Source organism: Adiantum capillus-veneris, chromosome 28 (assembly GCF_014529385.1).
Source record: "Adiantum capillus-veneris isolate H3 chromosome 28, ASM1452938v2, whole genome shotgun sequence".
Classification (NCBI taxonomy): domain Eukaryota; kingdom Viridiplantae; phylum Streptophyta; class Polypodiopsida; order Polypodiales; family Pteridaceae; genus Adiantum; species Adiantum capillus-veneris.
The window spans coordinates 75,357,353-75,374,402 of record NC_140958.1 but is presented as its reverse complement, the minus strand read 5'-3'; the positions used below and the strand labels follow the sequence as shown (position 1 = coordinate 75,374,402).

The window sequence follows — 17,050 nt, the reverse complement described above, 5'->3', positions numbered from 1 at the left end:
CGGCAGCATAAATGTACTAGGACCCTTCACAGTCAGTATTCCCACGCATTGAATGACTTTCCCGACGCATACGGGCACTTTGCAAAACCTGGCAAGAATCTGCAGCACGCTGAATTCTCTGTTTTCAGCCTCGAAAATGCGCCAGATCACCTGTACAGCGGTCCCCTCGCGTCCCCGAACCTCTTGGGGGTATTAGGGACCGTTTAGGGCCAAAACCCTAAACCTGCAAAAATACACAGCAGGCTGTAATTTACTGTTTCGGGCTCCGTTTCGCGTGCCGATCGCATCCGTAGCAAGTCCTCGAGCTCCCGCACCTGTAGGGCTACTCGCCCTTTAAATCGGACGAGATTTCTGGCGTGAAACCTCTCCGAATTCACCTTTACCTGCGGGGGATTAGCCGCTAGCTAATCCAGTACCTGTGCAAGAGACTCTTGCCTCGGCAATCGTGCATGAACCCACACAACTGTACATTGGTCAATTGAAAAGCCCACTAGAGGGGCATAACATACTGCCATAGGGGAGGGAGAAGGCAATGCGTAGCGTGCAGGGCATCACTCCTGGCACCGCACTGTACATAGGAGGAAAAGCAAGCACTCCATAGCTCTTAACCTGTGACAAAATCTGAAAATGAGCCTCTCCCAGCTTAAAATTCAGCGCCACCTTCTCTTACATGAGGAAAGTGCACTAGAATGTGCCACTGGGCGCATTTACAAGCATTTTCCCGTTTCGGGGTTGCCGCCTAAAAATCTCCCAACCGGTTGCCCAGATGACTTCACGGCAGAGTAAGAAAATGTTCTCCTTGTCATTCCGGAGGTAATGACGCAAACACATTTTCAGGTCCCAAAATAGCAGTTCCCTAAATTTTAGGAGATACTGCCATTGTATCTTTCTACGTCATCTGACCCCCTTTGTACACTACAGCCACACCCAAAACTGAAATGTAGCCTCTGTAGCAAAGGATTCCACTTTGGCTAGTCAATGAACCCACTTTGGCTAACCATAGTCTTTGTCCAACCTTAGTGCTCTCTTGCCCTCAGGCCTGGACTCCCTCTGGACAGTTCCACACTAGCAATGCAATGTAGGGCAGTTAGATTTCCTGAGGGGTGTTTCCAAAAAGTGAAAGTAAATAAATAATAAGAAAGAAATCAACAAAAAAGATAGATAGTAGTCACACGCTGGTGACATAAGCTCCTCCGAAACAAGGAAAGCCAAACTAAACAGTCTGCACTGTAGAAGCTACCGTAAGTTGGAGCAGTCACCGAGAGACCGCACGGACCACCACCAAGAAGTAGGGTAATCCAAGATGAGGGAAAAGCTTGACTCAACAGTTTGCACTATGGAGGGCCTCTGAGAAAAGGTGTGGTCAGACCAAACTGTCTGCACCGTAATCATCCTGTATGAAGAAGGGAAGCCAGACTGAGAAGTCTGCACTGTGAAGTGAAGTGAAGTGGCTAGACCAAGATGTCTGCGCCATCTTGCCTGTATCTCCTGCCTCCAATCCTCCGGTGTCAACCAAAACAAAATCCGCGCCAACAACGCCACCGAACCACAACTCGGTGTGGCTCTTAATGTGAATGAGCTGGGAGCGGCCTACTGCCAAGGTCGAGGGATGAGTCTGCTATAAGGTTACCGAGGGTGAAGGTAGCAATCCAAATGATCAAGAGTGTAGAAAAGAAACTGCACTACCATCCAAGCGAAGCTCCGGGTGACTCCGGATCTAGTCGCGTAATGATGCCTGATCTCCCACATCTTGCGGGTAAACTCTCCAAGAGAGTCCAAAGCACTGAAGTCCCACTCCAATCTGTAGATCCAAGCAATGAACCTGTCCAAGAAGAGATCCAAGATTCTCTCCCTAAGTCCATGAAGATGCTCCTGTGTAAGCAAGTGATTTGACGTGTCGAGGTCAAAGTGGTAAGTGTCTGTCCACCCAAGATGGTGATGTCCTCTCTGGGAATGTCGGAATCCTATATGCCATGAGCATTGCCATATCTCGTGTGAACTACTCTGATGAGTGTATAGGTGTGTCCATAGCAAACTACAAGTCACCACCCCCTCTAGAGTGCGCAACCGGCAAATGATGGCTAGAATGAATGGATCTCCCAAGGATCGTACGCCCATAGATGATCAAGCCGATGTCAAAGATAGCGTGTACTGCAACAGTCACAGAGAGACCGCACGGACCACCACCGGATGGTGTTCTGGTAGGAGGTAACTTTATCCTTTGTGAAAAACACAAGCCATGTGGCTGTTGTCCACCCAAAAACACAACTGCGAGGTGATGAAAACACTGCTGTCCAGCGATTTTCAGCGTGCTCGTACGCTCCCGGCATGGTCGAGAGTGGTGGAGAGGAGTAGGGAAAGGCGGTGAATCATTGTCACTGCCCCAGATGGCTGAAATAGAGAAAACATCAAGGGGTAATGACTAAAATCTGATGAAGATAGAGAGGATACTCGCTGGCAATGCACCAAATGCAAAGCCGGGTGGGTGGTGGCGAGATCTGGGGTTCAAAAGCTGAGCCCTGCCCTCCTGCTGCAAAAACGTAGGTCAATTTGCAGTCTACTTTTGCTACACTTGTTGGCACCAAAAAACTTCTGTTTGCTGAACAAACAAAAGCTTGATTGGTACCCTAGGTGCCCAGCAACTTGTGGAAGGTGTCAACGATACAAAGTGACCAATAAAACCGCTGAAAATGAGCTGAAAACCTAAAAATCGCAGATCTGGCTGACAAACGTAGATGGAGTAGAGGAGGTTTCCGACGATGAAATGATCCCAGAAGTGAAGCGCTAGTAGCCTGATGCAAAAGCGCTGACCTGATTTGCAAAAACGCAAGTGGAGGGAGATCCTCCGCGACGAAAAACGCAAATTTCATCGCGCACCTCGTTGTTTGCAAAACGCTAGCAGAATTTGCATGAAAATGTTGGGTATGATGATCTTGGGAGGAGAACCTGATGCGGAGATGCGCTGTCCTAGGCCATGAAAACATAGTCACAGGGGACGCCCATATGTGGGCTTCTCATCCCCACTTGCCATCCCGCTCTCTTTTTTACACTAAAAATCCATTTGAGCCCCGTCCCGCGTCCCCTCTTCTTATGGGACGCGTCCCTTGTGACTATGCATGGAAAGCCTAAGCTGCTGATACCATGTGAGACTTGAGCTGTGATACCATGTGAGAGTGCGCGTGTGCGGAAGAGAGAGAGAGAGAGAGAGAGAGAGAGAGAGAGAGAGAGAAAGAGCACAAATGCTAGAGATGGTGAAGAGGGGACGATCAATCCCTGAGATATGAGATGTGGAAGTGGGTACCCCCCTGGCGCCATAAATAGGTGCCCAAGGGAGGTAGGGCAAGGCTTGATAAAAATCCCCACGACCCAACAAAAAAATGATATATGGAAATATATGTGGGTGCCCGGACAAAAGTGGGCGGCCGGACGAGGTACAACCTAGACTATGGGTGGCCAGCCCGTAGACATACTAGCCGTACAAGTATGCTCTAGACCTGTGAAGCAGCAGAGTGGTGTAAGTCTAACAACATTCAGATGGCGCTCTCTCTCTCTCTCTCTCTCTGGGTTTGCTCTCACAGAAGTAGGGCGCCATCTCTCATGAGCAGTGTACTGTAACAATTTACATAAATAAAAGAAATACTGAAAGGGTGCCTATTCAAGGGTCAATACCACGTAGGGGAGGAACTCGATCTCTCCATTGCTCTCGATCCCATCTCTATGTCCCAATCTCTCTATCTCCTAATTACTCTTTCTTATATCTCCATTATCTAAGTGCTGAATTTCTGGTTTTCAAAGCTGAAATTCTGTTTTTGCTGTCTGCCAGCAGTATGGCAAGCTCTGATGTGAGGTGTGAGAAGCCCTTGGTGCTCCCTACGTTCTCCCTCTCCGTACCTGCTGTCCGCCTTCAACTTTGATCACGCCCAAAGTTTCTACGCGCTGCCTGTAGTTGCTCGATATTTTCAAAAAAAAACTCGTAAGGCATGAGTTTAACTCACCACCCAACCATTATTCTCTTTAAGAACCGTCTAACCTTGTTCACACCAGGCCATTCGCACCTGGGACAAAGCTGGTCCCGGGACTAGTTCGTGGGTTTTCTCAACCGACTCCGCTAACTCTTCTCTAAAAATAATCTAATGGGTGATTTCGACCCCCTTATTTGGACTAATACGATCTTAGTTGTTTAACATTTGCATGCATAGAATTAACTATTTGGGGTATACAATTGCAGAGCAGGGTATTGCTGCGTTATTAAGCATTTTGCACACATTGCTTCTCCTCTACATGACCTTACAAAGAAGAAGAGGACATATTGATGGACCGAGGTAGCTTTCATTAAGGTGAAAATAGCTCCTACTTCTAGTCTTGTACTCATAATTCTGGATCTACTCAAACCCTTTGTAGCAGAAGCAGATGCATACAATAATTATATTGGTACAATACTCAACCAAGGACATGCCTTGGCGTTCGAAAGCAGGTGCCTAAACGAGGTAGAAAGAAGGTATAACATTCATGAGAAAGAGTTGTTGGCTGTAGTTCATGCATTAAGGTTGTGGAAACACTATCTATTGGGCAATGAGCTCATAGTAAAAACCGACAATCAAAGTCTTTAATACTTCAGCACACACAAACACCTATGTCAAAAGCATGTAAGGTGGCAAAGTTTATTGTCAATGTTCAAGTTTCAGATGTACACTCAAGAAAAGCATAATTTGGTGGCCAATACACTCTCACGAGTACTAGAGGTTTCAGTTATCACAGTAGTGCATTATATAGAGTTTGAAACAATGAAGAATTCATTTGACATGGATCGTGGTTTGGGAAAACTTGCAACAGGGTTTACCCCATCCTGATCACCCAATCAAAGATGGTTATCTTCTAATGCCAAACCGCTATTGTGACACTCCTACAAGAAGAAGTAATGTGCTTAAAGAATGCCATCAACCTCCATATGCAGGTCAATGTGGAAAGGCAGCAACCTTGAGTTCATCGAAAGGTTCTTCTATTGGCAAGCACTCCGAAGAGATACTCGTGAATTTGTGGAGTCATGTTTGGTGTGCCAAAAGTCAAAGTATAATAGGCAAAAGGCTCCAGGCTTTGTGCAGCCCTTTCCTATACCGATGCGCTTAGAGTGCATCGAAAGGTTCTTCTATTGGCAAGCACTCCGAAGAGATACTCCTGAGTTTGTGGAGTCATGTTTGGTGTGCCAAAAGTCAAAGTATAACAGGCAAAAGGCTCCAGGCTTAGTACCGATCACAATGGACTTCATCTTGGGTATACCAAGAAGCCAAATTATGACATGATTTGCTATTGTAGATAGGCTAAGTAAACAATCATATCTTATTGCTTGCCTCATGAAGCTCATCCGAAGATATGATTGAGCTCATCCTAAGGCACTTGGATAGAATATGATCCCGTTATGAGAGGAGTTACTCCATCTTCAACTCTCAATCTGTGTACTCTCTCTGTCTCGCATTCTTATCTTCCTATCCTAATTTTTATAAATCTCAAGTGCAATTTCAGATTTCAAAAAATAGCGTCTAATTTACCATCTAAGAAGAAAGTGAGTATGCAACTCCCTATTGTTATGCGCGTGCGCAACACACACACACACAGAGAGAGAGAGAGAGAGAGAGAGAGAGAGAGAGAGAGAGAGAGATGCATAGCTTTTTATCGTTTCAATAATTTTTAGGGTGGACTCAAGCTTGCAGCTCCCAAAAGGAAGCTAAAATGTTCAGAACATGTCGCCAATGTAAAAAGAAGTACGATCCTCTCGAGAATCACCCAAAATCATGCGTCTTCCACATTGCCCACTTTGGTGGTAAGTGCTTACCTGAAGAGTGCATACTGCCTCGGAATATCTTATATTTTGTTGTGCCTCATGTTGCTTTCATTTTGTATCTCTCTTTTTAAAATGATTGAAGACATCTGCAAAATCTTTTAAGTGTTTTGCCCTCAAAATTTACACATTCTAAGAGGGCATGCCCCAAGGCAAACTGTCATCAAAGAAAAAATATATGAAAGACATTCTCAAAGCTATAAGCTTTTGAAATTGCCTTAAGGCTAATTAGATTTAATTTATGGATAAAAGATCTTTGCCGCATGAAAGGAGCCTTATTTTTTTTTTATAAACTTAGCAAGGGAGGGAAAGTGCCTTGCATAGGCTTTGTCAATTCCTTCAAAGTTGTTATTCATGCGGAATCTGAGCTGGAGCCTTGGCTTCAGGAGACTACACTCCTGAATGTTTTTTAGCTTGCTTCTACAGTCTCGACTCCTTTTTGTTTGGAGGCTACTTAATTACTTTAAGGCTCCATCTCTCCACTTTTTGTTCTTTGTCTGCCTTTGGGCCTTAGCCAGTCAAATTTGTCCAGTTGTGAATCATGATGGTCATTGATTGATTGGTGTACCGTGCGGAAATTGAGCAACAAGCTAGTCTCAAAATTCTAATTTCTAAAGTCTCTATGGTTTTGTGTTTGTGTATAAAGTTTTAGACATGGTACACATATGTAGGCTTTTAAGGATCCGTACTTCTATATCCGTGTGCGTCCAACGTGCGGTTGATGTATGCACATCAAGAATCTAGGTCGGTCAGTCAGGGACTGGTCGGGCCAATTAGCACTGATTCTGATGAGTATGGATGCCTGTGTGCGCCAAAATGGAATTTGGGCCACTCGACAAGTCACTTACAATTTTATAAGTTGGTGGGTACTAGGAAATTAAACCAAAGGGGCAAACTGGACACATGGCAGTAGGAGAGAGACCTGCAAGCAAACACACACACTCCAGAGACTTGCAAGCCTGCTGTGTTTTGGAAAGAAAGCCAACCTCCCCTTGTGTTTTCTGCAGGTTTAGGGTTTCGCACCTCAACTGCAAGAAAACACAAGGGGAGCCTTGGAAAGGCCTTGCGATACTTAGACAGGGCTTTGGGCACGTGGCAGTGACAAAACAGGGAATGATAGCACAGTGAAATTCTGTTACAGCTCACTAAAAAGTTTCTAAAATGCCTGGGAATCCGTCCTAGAGGTGTACTTTTGACCTACAGGGGTTTTGGCGCCATTATGCTACCGAAATCAGGTCGAAAACCTGTGATTTCAGCCCTTGACAGGTTTAAGCAGCTTGGTGAGTGTTTGATGTAAGTGTTTGGATGGTCTATTTTCACTTGAATAAAGAAATACCGAAAAGGGCGCCAGTCTCTGGGGCCTACAGGGTGTCGGTCTTGATTCACGCAGTGACGATCTAGTCGTTGGATGCATCTGTGCTCTCTTTTCTTCTCAGTGCTCTGTGTAAAGTTAACAGGTAATTGAATTAGTACCGCCTTCTTCTGTGTACAGGCCGGTTATATTTTTTGCTGATTTGGTGGCCATGCACACTAGCAGGAAAACGCCTAATCCCGACTTCCTCGTAGTGGCAGACACCCTGGAGGGACTCACAGGAAGCCCCCTCGCTCGACCCCACCTAGCCCACGATCCGATTTTCTCTGGCCAGTGGAGCAAGTGAGCCTTGCAGCAGAGATGGAGCGCCTCCAAGCCACCTTTGTTTGGCAATCGACCCAGCCGAGGCAAGGTATGCGACCTCCTCCAAGACCGCCTCCTAGTAGAGGTGGGAAAGATCATCGACATACAACTTCTGTCACAAAAGACGGAAGCGTTAACTGACTTTTAAATGCAATTCACATACTCAAGAGAATTGGAGAGAGAAAAAACTGGACACATCATTAGGGACAAGAAGATGGGCTGGTCCCCCCCCATAAAGAGAACGTCTTTATTACTAAGGGAGAATCTTACAAGCAGAGGAATGGGGCTAACGCCCGTCCTCTATTCTTTCTTGTTGTTTTGCTGCTTTTGACTGAGAGAGAGAAAGAACTACTCTCTAATTGCTAAGGGGATTTGTGCCCTCTTTTGTGAGATTTTGGAAGCTCTTGCAAGCGAGAGTCTATCTTCCACAAACCTTCTCGGAAGCTCTCATTTAAGAGAGTCTTTATCTTTCGCTAATTGGTAACCTTCATACTTAGTCATTCTTGCAATAAACACAAGGAGAAAACATGCAAAACGCACACATATGCTTGCTGTAATTTTCTGCACATAACCTGAAATTGTTACTTGTGCACGTTCTGATGCTAAAACGGTGGCCTTTTTTGTGATGGAAATGCACCAAACTTGGTGTATACGTAGGGTAGGTAGAGAAGAATGAGATTCTATGAATACTTTGCTGAAATTCACTCTAATAGAGGTGATCAGGGGCTGAAAACAGAGAATTTACAGCAGCTAGGCATGAGAGAATGAGCGTCTCCTTCCACTTTTCGCAATGAATCTTCTTCCACGGCAGCCTATGTTCAAGAGAAAGCTTGTTCTAGGTGATGGGAGCTCAAAGACTCCACATGCACCACAAGGGCTGATCCTCAAGCTTCAATGGAGAGGTCTGGTGCGTGGAGCACGCTCACAATAGGGGGGTTAGGTGCATTGCCAACCTCCCAAAGGCGGGAGGGGCTGCTCTTAAATAGATTGCATGAAGAGGGGGTGCTAAGGGGGGGAGAGAGAGAGAGAGAGAGAGAGAGAGAGAGAGAGAGAGAGAGAGAGACTTTGCATGGGTCGCAAGTGTGCCAAATGGCACACTTGCTTTATAAGTTAAAAACCATTCAACTTTTGACTTTAAAAGTTCACTAGGCCGTTATTAAAATGTGCAAATAACTCACAATTGGTCACATGAATGCTACTTATGAAAACATTAGATCCTCCTCGGTATAATGTCATACTGGCACTGCTTCTGCATCACTTGTTCGCACTTGTCCGACCATTTGGTCCGGGCACAAATAATTAACCTTAAGTTAATTAGCTTATCCTAATGTCTCATTAAAATGATCCCGGCCTTAGGATCACTCTTCTAAGGACCCCATCTCATTCCTGTGCTTGCATTGGCGCGCGTAATTTTCTGAGCCTGAAATATGAGGCTACTGTCTACCCCTTTTGAAGGCCCGATTTCTCAATCACTAGGGCTTCAGGGTATTTTCTGCTAGGGTCTCCTGAGGTGCTCCGGGCCACGTTTAGGCGCACGTAAGGTCCTATAACTACTTCTGGTGTGCACACAACTATTTAAATAATTATTTTTCTAGTAAATAAATTAATTATTTACAAAATCTGACATAGTTACATCTTCTTGGGCGAGGATATTATCAGATCGAGTTCAAGACTCCCAAGATGGCTGCCAAAGTCATCTCGATGAGCCCACTGGCCATGCAAGTGGCTAGGGCTCATTTCCAACAGTGGCGCCAATGTTTTGACCCAGCTTCCGATGTTCTTGTCGAGGAAGGGGATCTGCCCATCTCGATCTGATTCCCCGGTTTGAGGAGAGACTATCTCCCGCTTCTTTCCAGGATTGGTTCCAAGGTCAGAATAGTCTTGGAGACCCCGTGCACGACAACTTCACTTGTTGCCAAGGCGGTAGGTATTCCTACAGTACGCATTCTGGTACGAGCCACTCACACTCTCCCGAAGGTGGTTTTGTTACCTAGGCTACGCCAAAAGGTGGAGTATTCGGGACTCTCAAACGAGTGCATTATTTGTAGACAGACGGGCCACTTAGCAAAAGGCTTGTCCTTGCAAAAGATCTCGACCCGCAGCGCAGGCTCAGCCCCAAAGGATTGAAACTGCACAGCAGACAGGTACTCAAGACACACAAGCTGGCACTTCGACAAAGGCCAGCGATCCGCCAACTGATAGCTCCTTCCAAGAGTTAGCAGTTGGAAGGAGTCTCCGAACAATGAGCTTTGGTAGGAGGACCCTACTCTCTAAGGTTGGGTCAATGTGTCCAAGACCACCACCCTGTGCAGTTGGTAGTGTGATGATTGACCATGCAAACTGTGCAACCTTGGCGCATGCGGTCTGTCCCTCTTTGCTAGACCATAAGAAGTTCCTAGTGACCGGTTGAATGTGGTCCATGCAGGAACTCGAAAATATTTAACAGGAAGTAATGCACCACATCGTCGTGAAAAGCACCTGGTTGGCCACCTCAATGTGTCCCGCCAAGGATAGGCGAGCTGAACTCCAAATGTACAAGCTTCCTCCAGACTCTCAAGAGGAGGGGGGCAATTTGCTGCTCTGTTGTCAAATTAAGTCCAACCTCGCAACCCAAGTATCACACAACTGTCCCATGGGGGGAGTCCATGTGAATCCCTCACTAGGGAACCACTATGGGGTGGGTGTCTTGCCAATTCAAAATGCAATTGTCTTGCGCCAATTGATCAGCGCATCCGAAGCCATTCAAAATTCTCTAGAGCTAGCTGGCGTCTTTGCAGATTGGCCTCCTAGCCATCCAAATATAATGCAATGACATCAACATACTTGTATCCAACAACTCCTACTTGCAAAGGGGCATTTGTAATCCCCAAAGTCCAATGTACTGAGCCGTGAGATAACTGCTCAAAGCCTCTGCAAAGAATAAGAACAAAAAGGGGCAAGCGGGCAACCTTGTTTGATAAATTTTGTCAATGCAAGTCTTGGCCCTCTTACCCCCACAATCAATACCTGGGAGTGAGCAGTGGAATAGAAGGCTGCAATGCCTCTGAGTCAGGCCTTAGATTAACCCATCCTTAGCATGGTACCCTCAAGAGGGATCCAATCCACACGATCATAAGGTTTTTCAAAGTCAAGTAGCAAAATCATGAGCCAAGGCTGTTGCCTCCCAAAAAGTGAAGATGTACAAGGATATTTGGTTCTTGACAAACCCTTGTCTATGTTAGTGTTAGATGAATCAGATCCCCAAGGAGAGGCTGGACCCTAAAACTTAGAGCCTTCGCAAGAAATTTTTAGCCCGATTTGAGGATCGTGATATGCCTCCACTATTGAATACCTCAAACAGGCTCTATGGCATCACACCCATGTCCAATACATGTTGCAACCCATTGCATAAACCTGGCCTTAGGAGCTCCTAGTATCTCAAGAAAAAACCAAAGTCCTCCCAGGACAGTTGTAGCGGCTCAGAGAGAGGTCTCTCAAGCTTTATACGCATGTCATCGATGACTTGCCATGGCACATGAGCCTAGAACTCCGCTTTGCAATTATCCATGCGTGTTGTAGGCTCTTCTGCAGACAAAAGATCTTTGTAGAACTAATGAGCCATCCCTGTCTCTGGAATCGACGAACCCCTTGTGCGAGAGTGACGAGGTTCACTGATCTTAAAGAACTCCTCAAAGAGAATGTCCCCAACCTGCATCCACTAAGAAGCCTGCCAATGTGAGGAAAAATCATGCCTTGTGTCCTTAAGCTAAGTGAGCTCCTACTTGGTGTGGTCGAGCTAAGTCTCAATCCAAGCATTGTCTAGATATCTCTTCTACATTAGGGAGGCCAAGCCCTATCCCCTTTCACCGCTTCCCCTCTTTGAACTCGGTCAACCATGCATTGGTAGCCTCATGAAAGGCTCTCCAATCCTTGTGGTTTGCCCTTTGAGTTGCATCTCTATCATTGCTCACAACCCTCTGCAAAATCTACTCCGCAATCCCCGTCAACGCTCATCCAAGAGCTCACTCTCAGGTATCCGAAGCGCATGGTTGACCTCCCTTTCCCTTGTCAATTACTAGAATCAACGGCGCATGGTTTGAGCAAGAGGAGCAGTCCCTGAACATTCCACGGGACTATCCTTATCGGGAATCTATAAATATTGAAGCTAGTGTAACTTAACTTTTCGTTACCTAAGCTCGTAGTAAAATACTTGAAGGAGCTTGGCCCATCTGGCCCTTAAGCTCTGTTTGATTAGAGAGCCACTTGATGCTCTTTTGGTCAAACACTATCACTATATAAATAGTGCTTCTACGTCTATAAAGCATGCACAATAGCATATATCTCCCGTTCATAATTGTATTGTGTGTGGTCTAACTTTTTGCTTTCAAAAGCAATATAAGATCCTCGATTTTTGGGTCTCTTTATATATTAGAAAAATAGATTTCTAGTGTTATACATTACTTTAATCTTTAGTTTAGAATGCTTGTTGTGCAATGTTGGGAGGTTTTAAAGTGGAAAGCAAGGTCATTTTCATGTTCTAGCAGGTTAGACGAACGCTTGATTCAGTTTTGGGAAAAAAAATTTTGCTTGCTTTTTTGTGAAAAGTAGGGCCGGATTCTTAATCTACGAGTTCTAAGGTTCAATTTTGTATGTGTGCTTTTCGCGCTTTTTGTGCTGTTTGCCGCTTTTCGTTGAAAAGTGGATCTGTTTTCTTGTTCAGGTTTGCTAAGTGAAGCCGTAGTCCAATTTTAGAGAAGTTTACTTTTTTTTTTAATAGCTTTTTGTGCTTTTAGTTTTTCGTGCTTTTCTGTGTTCTAGAAAAGCAATGTGCTTTTGAATACCGTCTAACCTCATAATTATCATTTTTCATCACCATATCAGTGAAAAACGGACATACAGTGGAGAAACGGGATTAAATGGAATTGTGATGGGAATTATTTTTATAAAAAGCGGCACCGTAAATACATCGGGGCGATACTAAGTGTCATGGGGACACCACGATGCGGTTTAGTTCACATGCGGCTCATTAGTACCATTTTACTGGAGGTACTGCAGGAAAATTGGATGGTTTTAGCCATAGATTACTTCCAAAAGTCAGGCGATGTTTTTAGCAAAAAACCTAAAAAGCAGTGTCTATTTCAAGCAGAAGAGGGAAAACCATGTTTTACTTGGGACACACTCCGGATTGGCAGAAACTGTGCATTAGTGCTCAGTTTTGGGTGCTAACAGTTGCATAGAATGCAGTAAAACTCTACATACGTATTATACGGAGGTGGTGTAAGCTCTCCATCACCATCTCCATAAGAATCTCTTTCTCATTTGGAAGAAGAAGAAGAAGAAGAACCATCTCTCTCTACTCTTTTACTATATTCTCTTTTCTTTCAGGGTGTACCGCCGCTCTACATCAATTGTGTGGCGGAATCCTCTACGTATGTAGTCATAAGGGGATGGGGGATGGGGACCAACTGGGACAGATGGGCAAAGGCATTTTCTTGTGGACGACAGGCCTAGCTGTTCAGAACACCATTCCGGAACAGCCAACAATCAAATTAGAAAAAAAAAGAAACAATTAGCCCAACGGATATAAATTCCACATTTTTGAAAGGCTTTTAGGGCATTTATACAAGGCAAAGGGACCCTTTTAGGAGGTGTTTTGGAGTCCTTTAAAAGAAGGCCTCCTCTTCTCTTTATCCTCAAGCTACCCTATGCAAAGTGCTCAAGCCTCAAGCCTCACGGGTCACTTTCTCCCTCCCTCTACTCTCGCAAGCTCTCAACTTTCAAGCACCCTCGACTCTCTCAAGGCTCGAGCATCAAGCTCCCAAGGCTTGATCTCTCTAGAATCTATCTACTTTTCTCTATCTAGTATCTAATCTCTTGTCACATGCACATCTAACCCTATGTCTACGTGAACAAGCTACTTCATGACAAGGGTTCAATTAGCTTAGGAAGTGTTCTGGCACTTTTGTGAGTCTGTTCGTAGACCATGCATGTCCAGGCACTTAGAGTAGATGCATATCCTCTGGTTGCACACAGCATGATCATCAAATTACCATCAGATTCATCAGGAGCATTTTTACAGTGCACAAACCTATTTTCCCTATTTTAGCCATTTTTCACTTATTATCAATAAGTGACTTTGTTGGGAAACTGGGTAGGGCAATTTGACCAAGCAGGTATGTAAGAAAAGCTAGCGCTAGTGTTTTCTGGCAGAAAAGGCAGCAGACCACATCTGAAGTGCACCTTCTCAGCAAGACCGGCAAGAGGACATAGCGTTTTTCATCAACTGCAAATTAGCCGAGCATTTCTGGAGTTGCAGATCAGTCTGCTAGCAGCAGATCCCGTAGCGTTTTTGCAGCAGATGAGCAAATCAGCCTAGTGTTTTTGGAGTTGCAGATCAGTCCTAGCGTTAGCAGTTCCTTGACGATAGATCCCAGATTTGCATGAGCATTTTCAGTTTTCAGCAATTAGCCTCCGCACCATAGCCCCCAAGCCTCGCTGATCTCACCTTCTCCCAGCAGATCCTCGCCGCACGGTCAGATCAGCCAGCGTTTGCAGATTCAGCTTGCTATTCGCAGATTTCAGCATCTGCGTTTTCAGTGCGTGGTCGTTGCATTGTCATCATCGTCGTCGTCACCGACATAGAGTCGGAATTCAACAGATACAAGATTTGCAAATTTCAGCCATTACCGTTTCCAGTTTTCAGCCTGTCCCGTCACCGTCCTCATCGTCCGCAAGTCCATTGCATTGTAGAGATTTGTGCAATCAATATAGACCGCTCTCGCCATAGAGAGTGGGGCCTTCGAAGGAGGGTTTGACAACATTGTGGTGTCGTATTCTTCTCTCTCTATCTCGTAGTCTCAGCACCTTCATTCACAGTGTTACCACTTTTTTTGTGATCATTTGCACTCTCTCACTAAAGGAACGGAAGGCTCTCCCTTCTGTACATAAAAGGTACCCTTGAGCATAGTTCGGAGCACTCATTTTGAGCAAAGTTCAACATTCACTTCCTTGAGTGGTTGAATCATGTGCAGAATTGGATCGCGAGCGCAAAGAAAGAAAAACTGAAAGAAAGGCAAACTTGGAGCATGAGCGTGAGCAAGCGCGCTTTGCGGTCTAAGAGAAAAGGGTAGCCTTGGAGCGTGAGCGTGAGCAAGCGTGCTTGGCGGCCGAAGAAAGAAAGGAAGCTATTGAGCTCAAACATGAGCAAGCACGCGAAGCCCAACGAGTAGCGGCCGAAGACAGACAAGCGGCCTTGGAGTTGCGCAGAGAGACCAACGCATGCAAGCTTGGTCCTACAAGTACTCACCTTAAAAACCGAGCCGGCCAAAGATGTTGGTGGTTCATCAAGTGTCGCAAGCCGAGATTCGGACTCCAACAACCCCGTCACCGAGAAGTTGATGTTCAGTAAGTATGACGGTAAGATGGATACTACTAGTATTCATTCTTGGTTGCGTCAATCTAATGCTTACTTTGCAACAACTAAGAAGACAGGAAATAGCAAGGTTTTAACGGCAGCCATGTACCTTGCCAGCGATGCCATTAATTGATACCACGCATGGCAAGAGGCACAATGGCCACGCACCTTTCCTTCAATTGGGAAGACTTCCAAGACAAGCTCAAGGCGCGGTTTATGTCACCCCAGTACCTAGCACGATTGAAGGACGATAGGCGCGGTCTCAAGAAAAATGGTATGCCCATTATGTCTTTCTCTAATAGTGTTTTGCAGCTCGGCACCCAATTACGCAAATCGGATGCTGAGCGCAAGGAGGCATTTCTTTATGGATTGGACGATTATATCAAGTTTGATGTCGAGGTCCTTGATCCAATCGATCTCAACAAGGCGGTAGCGATTGCTCTCGCACAAGAGATGAAGCACAATAAGGGAAAGCCTAAGGAAAACAAGACTTCTCCAAGTACCACTCAAACTTCTTAGAACCCTCAGAATGATAAGAACGGTAAGAAGGATAACTCTTCTAGCCAATCTTCCTCTAATTCTTCGGAAAAGAACTCTAACAATGAATCTAAGGGTAAAGCTAAAACACCTGCTAAACCTATGCTCACCCCTGATGAAAAAGCCGCAAAAGAAATTATAGGAGGATACATAACGGCAGAAGAACAAGTCATTTATGCTAAGGAAGGTCGTTGTTAATGTAAGGTGCAGCGGAAGTGAATATTGAACTTTGCTAAAGATGAGTGCTCCGAACTGTGCTAAGGGGTTCCTTTTATTTGTGGAAGGGAGAGCCTTCCGTTTCTTTAGTGAGAGAGTGCATGCAGATGATCACAAACAAAGTGGTAACACTATGAACGAAGGTTCTGAGACTGAGAGATAGAGAGAGAAGAATACGGCACCAGAATGTTGTCAAACCCTCCTCTGAAGGCCCCACTCTCTATCTCTCAATCTCAGCACCTTCATTCACAATGTTACCACTTTGTTTGTGATCATTTGCACTCTCTCACTAAAGGAACGGAAGGCTCTCCCTTCTGTAAATAAAAGGAACCCTTGAGCATAGTTCACTCATCTTGAGCAAAGTTCAACATTCACTTCTGCTGCACCTTACATTGGTATCAGAGCGGTCTACTATTGATTGCACAAATTTTGACAATGCAATGGACTTGCCGACCATGAGGGCGGCGACGAGACGGGCTAAAAACTGAAAACGCTAATGGGTGAAATCTGCAAATCTTGTATCTGCTGAATTCTGACTCTATATCGGTGACGACGGAGATGATGACGATGCGATGACGACGCGCTGAAAACGCAGATGCTGAAATCTGCGAATAGCGGGCTGAATCTGCGAATGTTGGCTGATCAGACCGTGCGGCGAGGATCTGCCGCGGGAAGGTGAGATCTGCGAGGTTTGGGGGCTGCGGTGTGGAGGCTAACTGCTGAAAACTGAAAACGCTGATGCAAATCTGCGATCTGTCGTCAAGGAACTGCAAACGCTAGGGCTGATCTACAACTCCAAAAACGCTAGGCTGATTTGCAGTTGATGAAAAACGCTGGCTGGTCTTTGGTGGTTGAAAACGCTATGTCCTCTTGTCGGTCTTGCTGAGAAGGTGCACTTCAGATGTGGTCTGCTGTCTCTTCTGCCAAAAAACACTAGTGCTAGCTTTTCTTATATACCTGCTTGGTCAAATTGCCCTACCTAGTTTCCCAACAAAGTCACTTATTAATAATAAGTGAAAAATGGCTAAAATAAGGAAAATAGGTTTGTGTACTGTAAAAATGCTCTTGATGGGTTCTGATGGTAATCTGATGATCACATGTCGTTGTCGCATCGTCGTCATCGACATAGAGTCAGAATTTGGCAGATACAAGATTTGCAGATTTTAGCCGAGTCATTCAAAATAGCCTAAACCAATGGGAGATATGAGACTGCTAATCATGCACATATAACTTTAAAACATCAAAAGCCAACTGATTGTAAATCTCTTTTTGACCATCTGATTGTGGATGAAAAGCTGATGAAAAATTCAACTCAGTGCTAAAATTTTCAAAGAGTGCGCGCCAAAAATTGAACGTGAACTTAACATCCCTATCTGAAACAATCGATTTTGGC

General features: G+C 45.1%; 1 protein-coding gene and 1 long non-coding RNA gene across 5 annotated transcripts in view; both read left to right on the top strand.

Annotated features, from left to right (window-relative positions):
* LOC147420700 (carboxypeptidase) overlaps window positions 1-17,050 on the top strand; it is a 108,880-nt gene that overhangs the window by 75,505 nt on the left and 16,325 nt on the right. For both annotated transcript variants that reach the window (XM_086504938.1, XM_086504939.1), the window contains exon 2: window positions 5,690-5,818. In XM_086504938.1, the coding sequence (XP_086361064.1) occupies window positions 5,690-5,818 (129 nt within the window). The remainder of the gene's footprint in view (window positions 1-5,689; window positions 5,819-17,050) is intronic.
* LOC147420701 (uncharacterized) lies at window positions 3,294-5,679 on the top strand. 3 transcript variants are annotated; one of them, XR_015187019.1, is made up of 4 exons: window positions 3,294-3,973; window positions 4,045-4,337; window positions 4,405-4,498; window positions 4,834-5,679. It is a non-coding gene; the product is annotated as an uncharacterized LOC147420701 (long non-coding RNA). The 3 variants fall into 3 exon arrangements; XR_015187018.1 differs by having other exon boundaries at window positions 3,294-4,137; window positions 4,229-4,337; XR_015187017.1 differs by having other exon boundaries at window positions 3,294-4,337.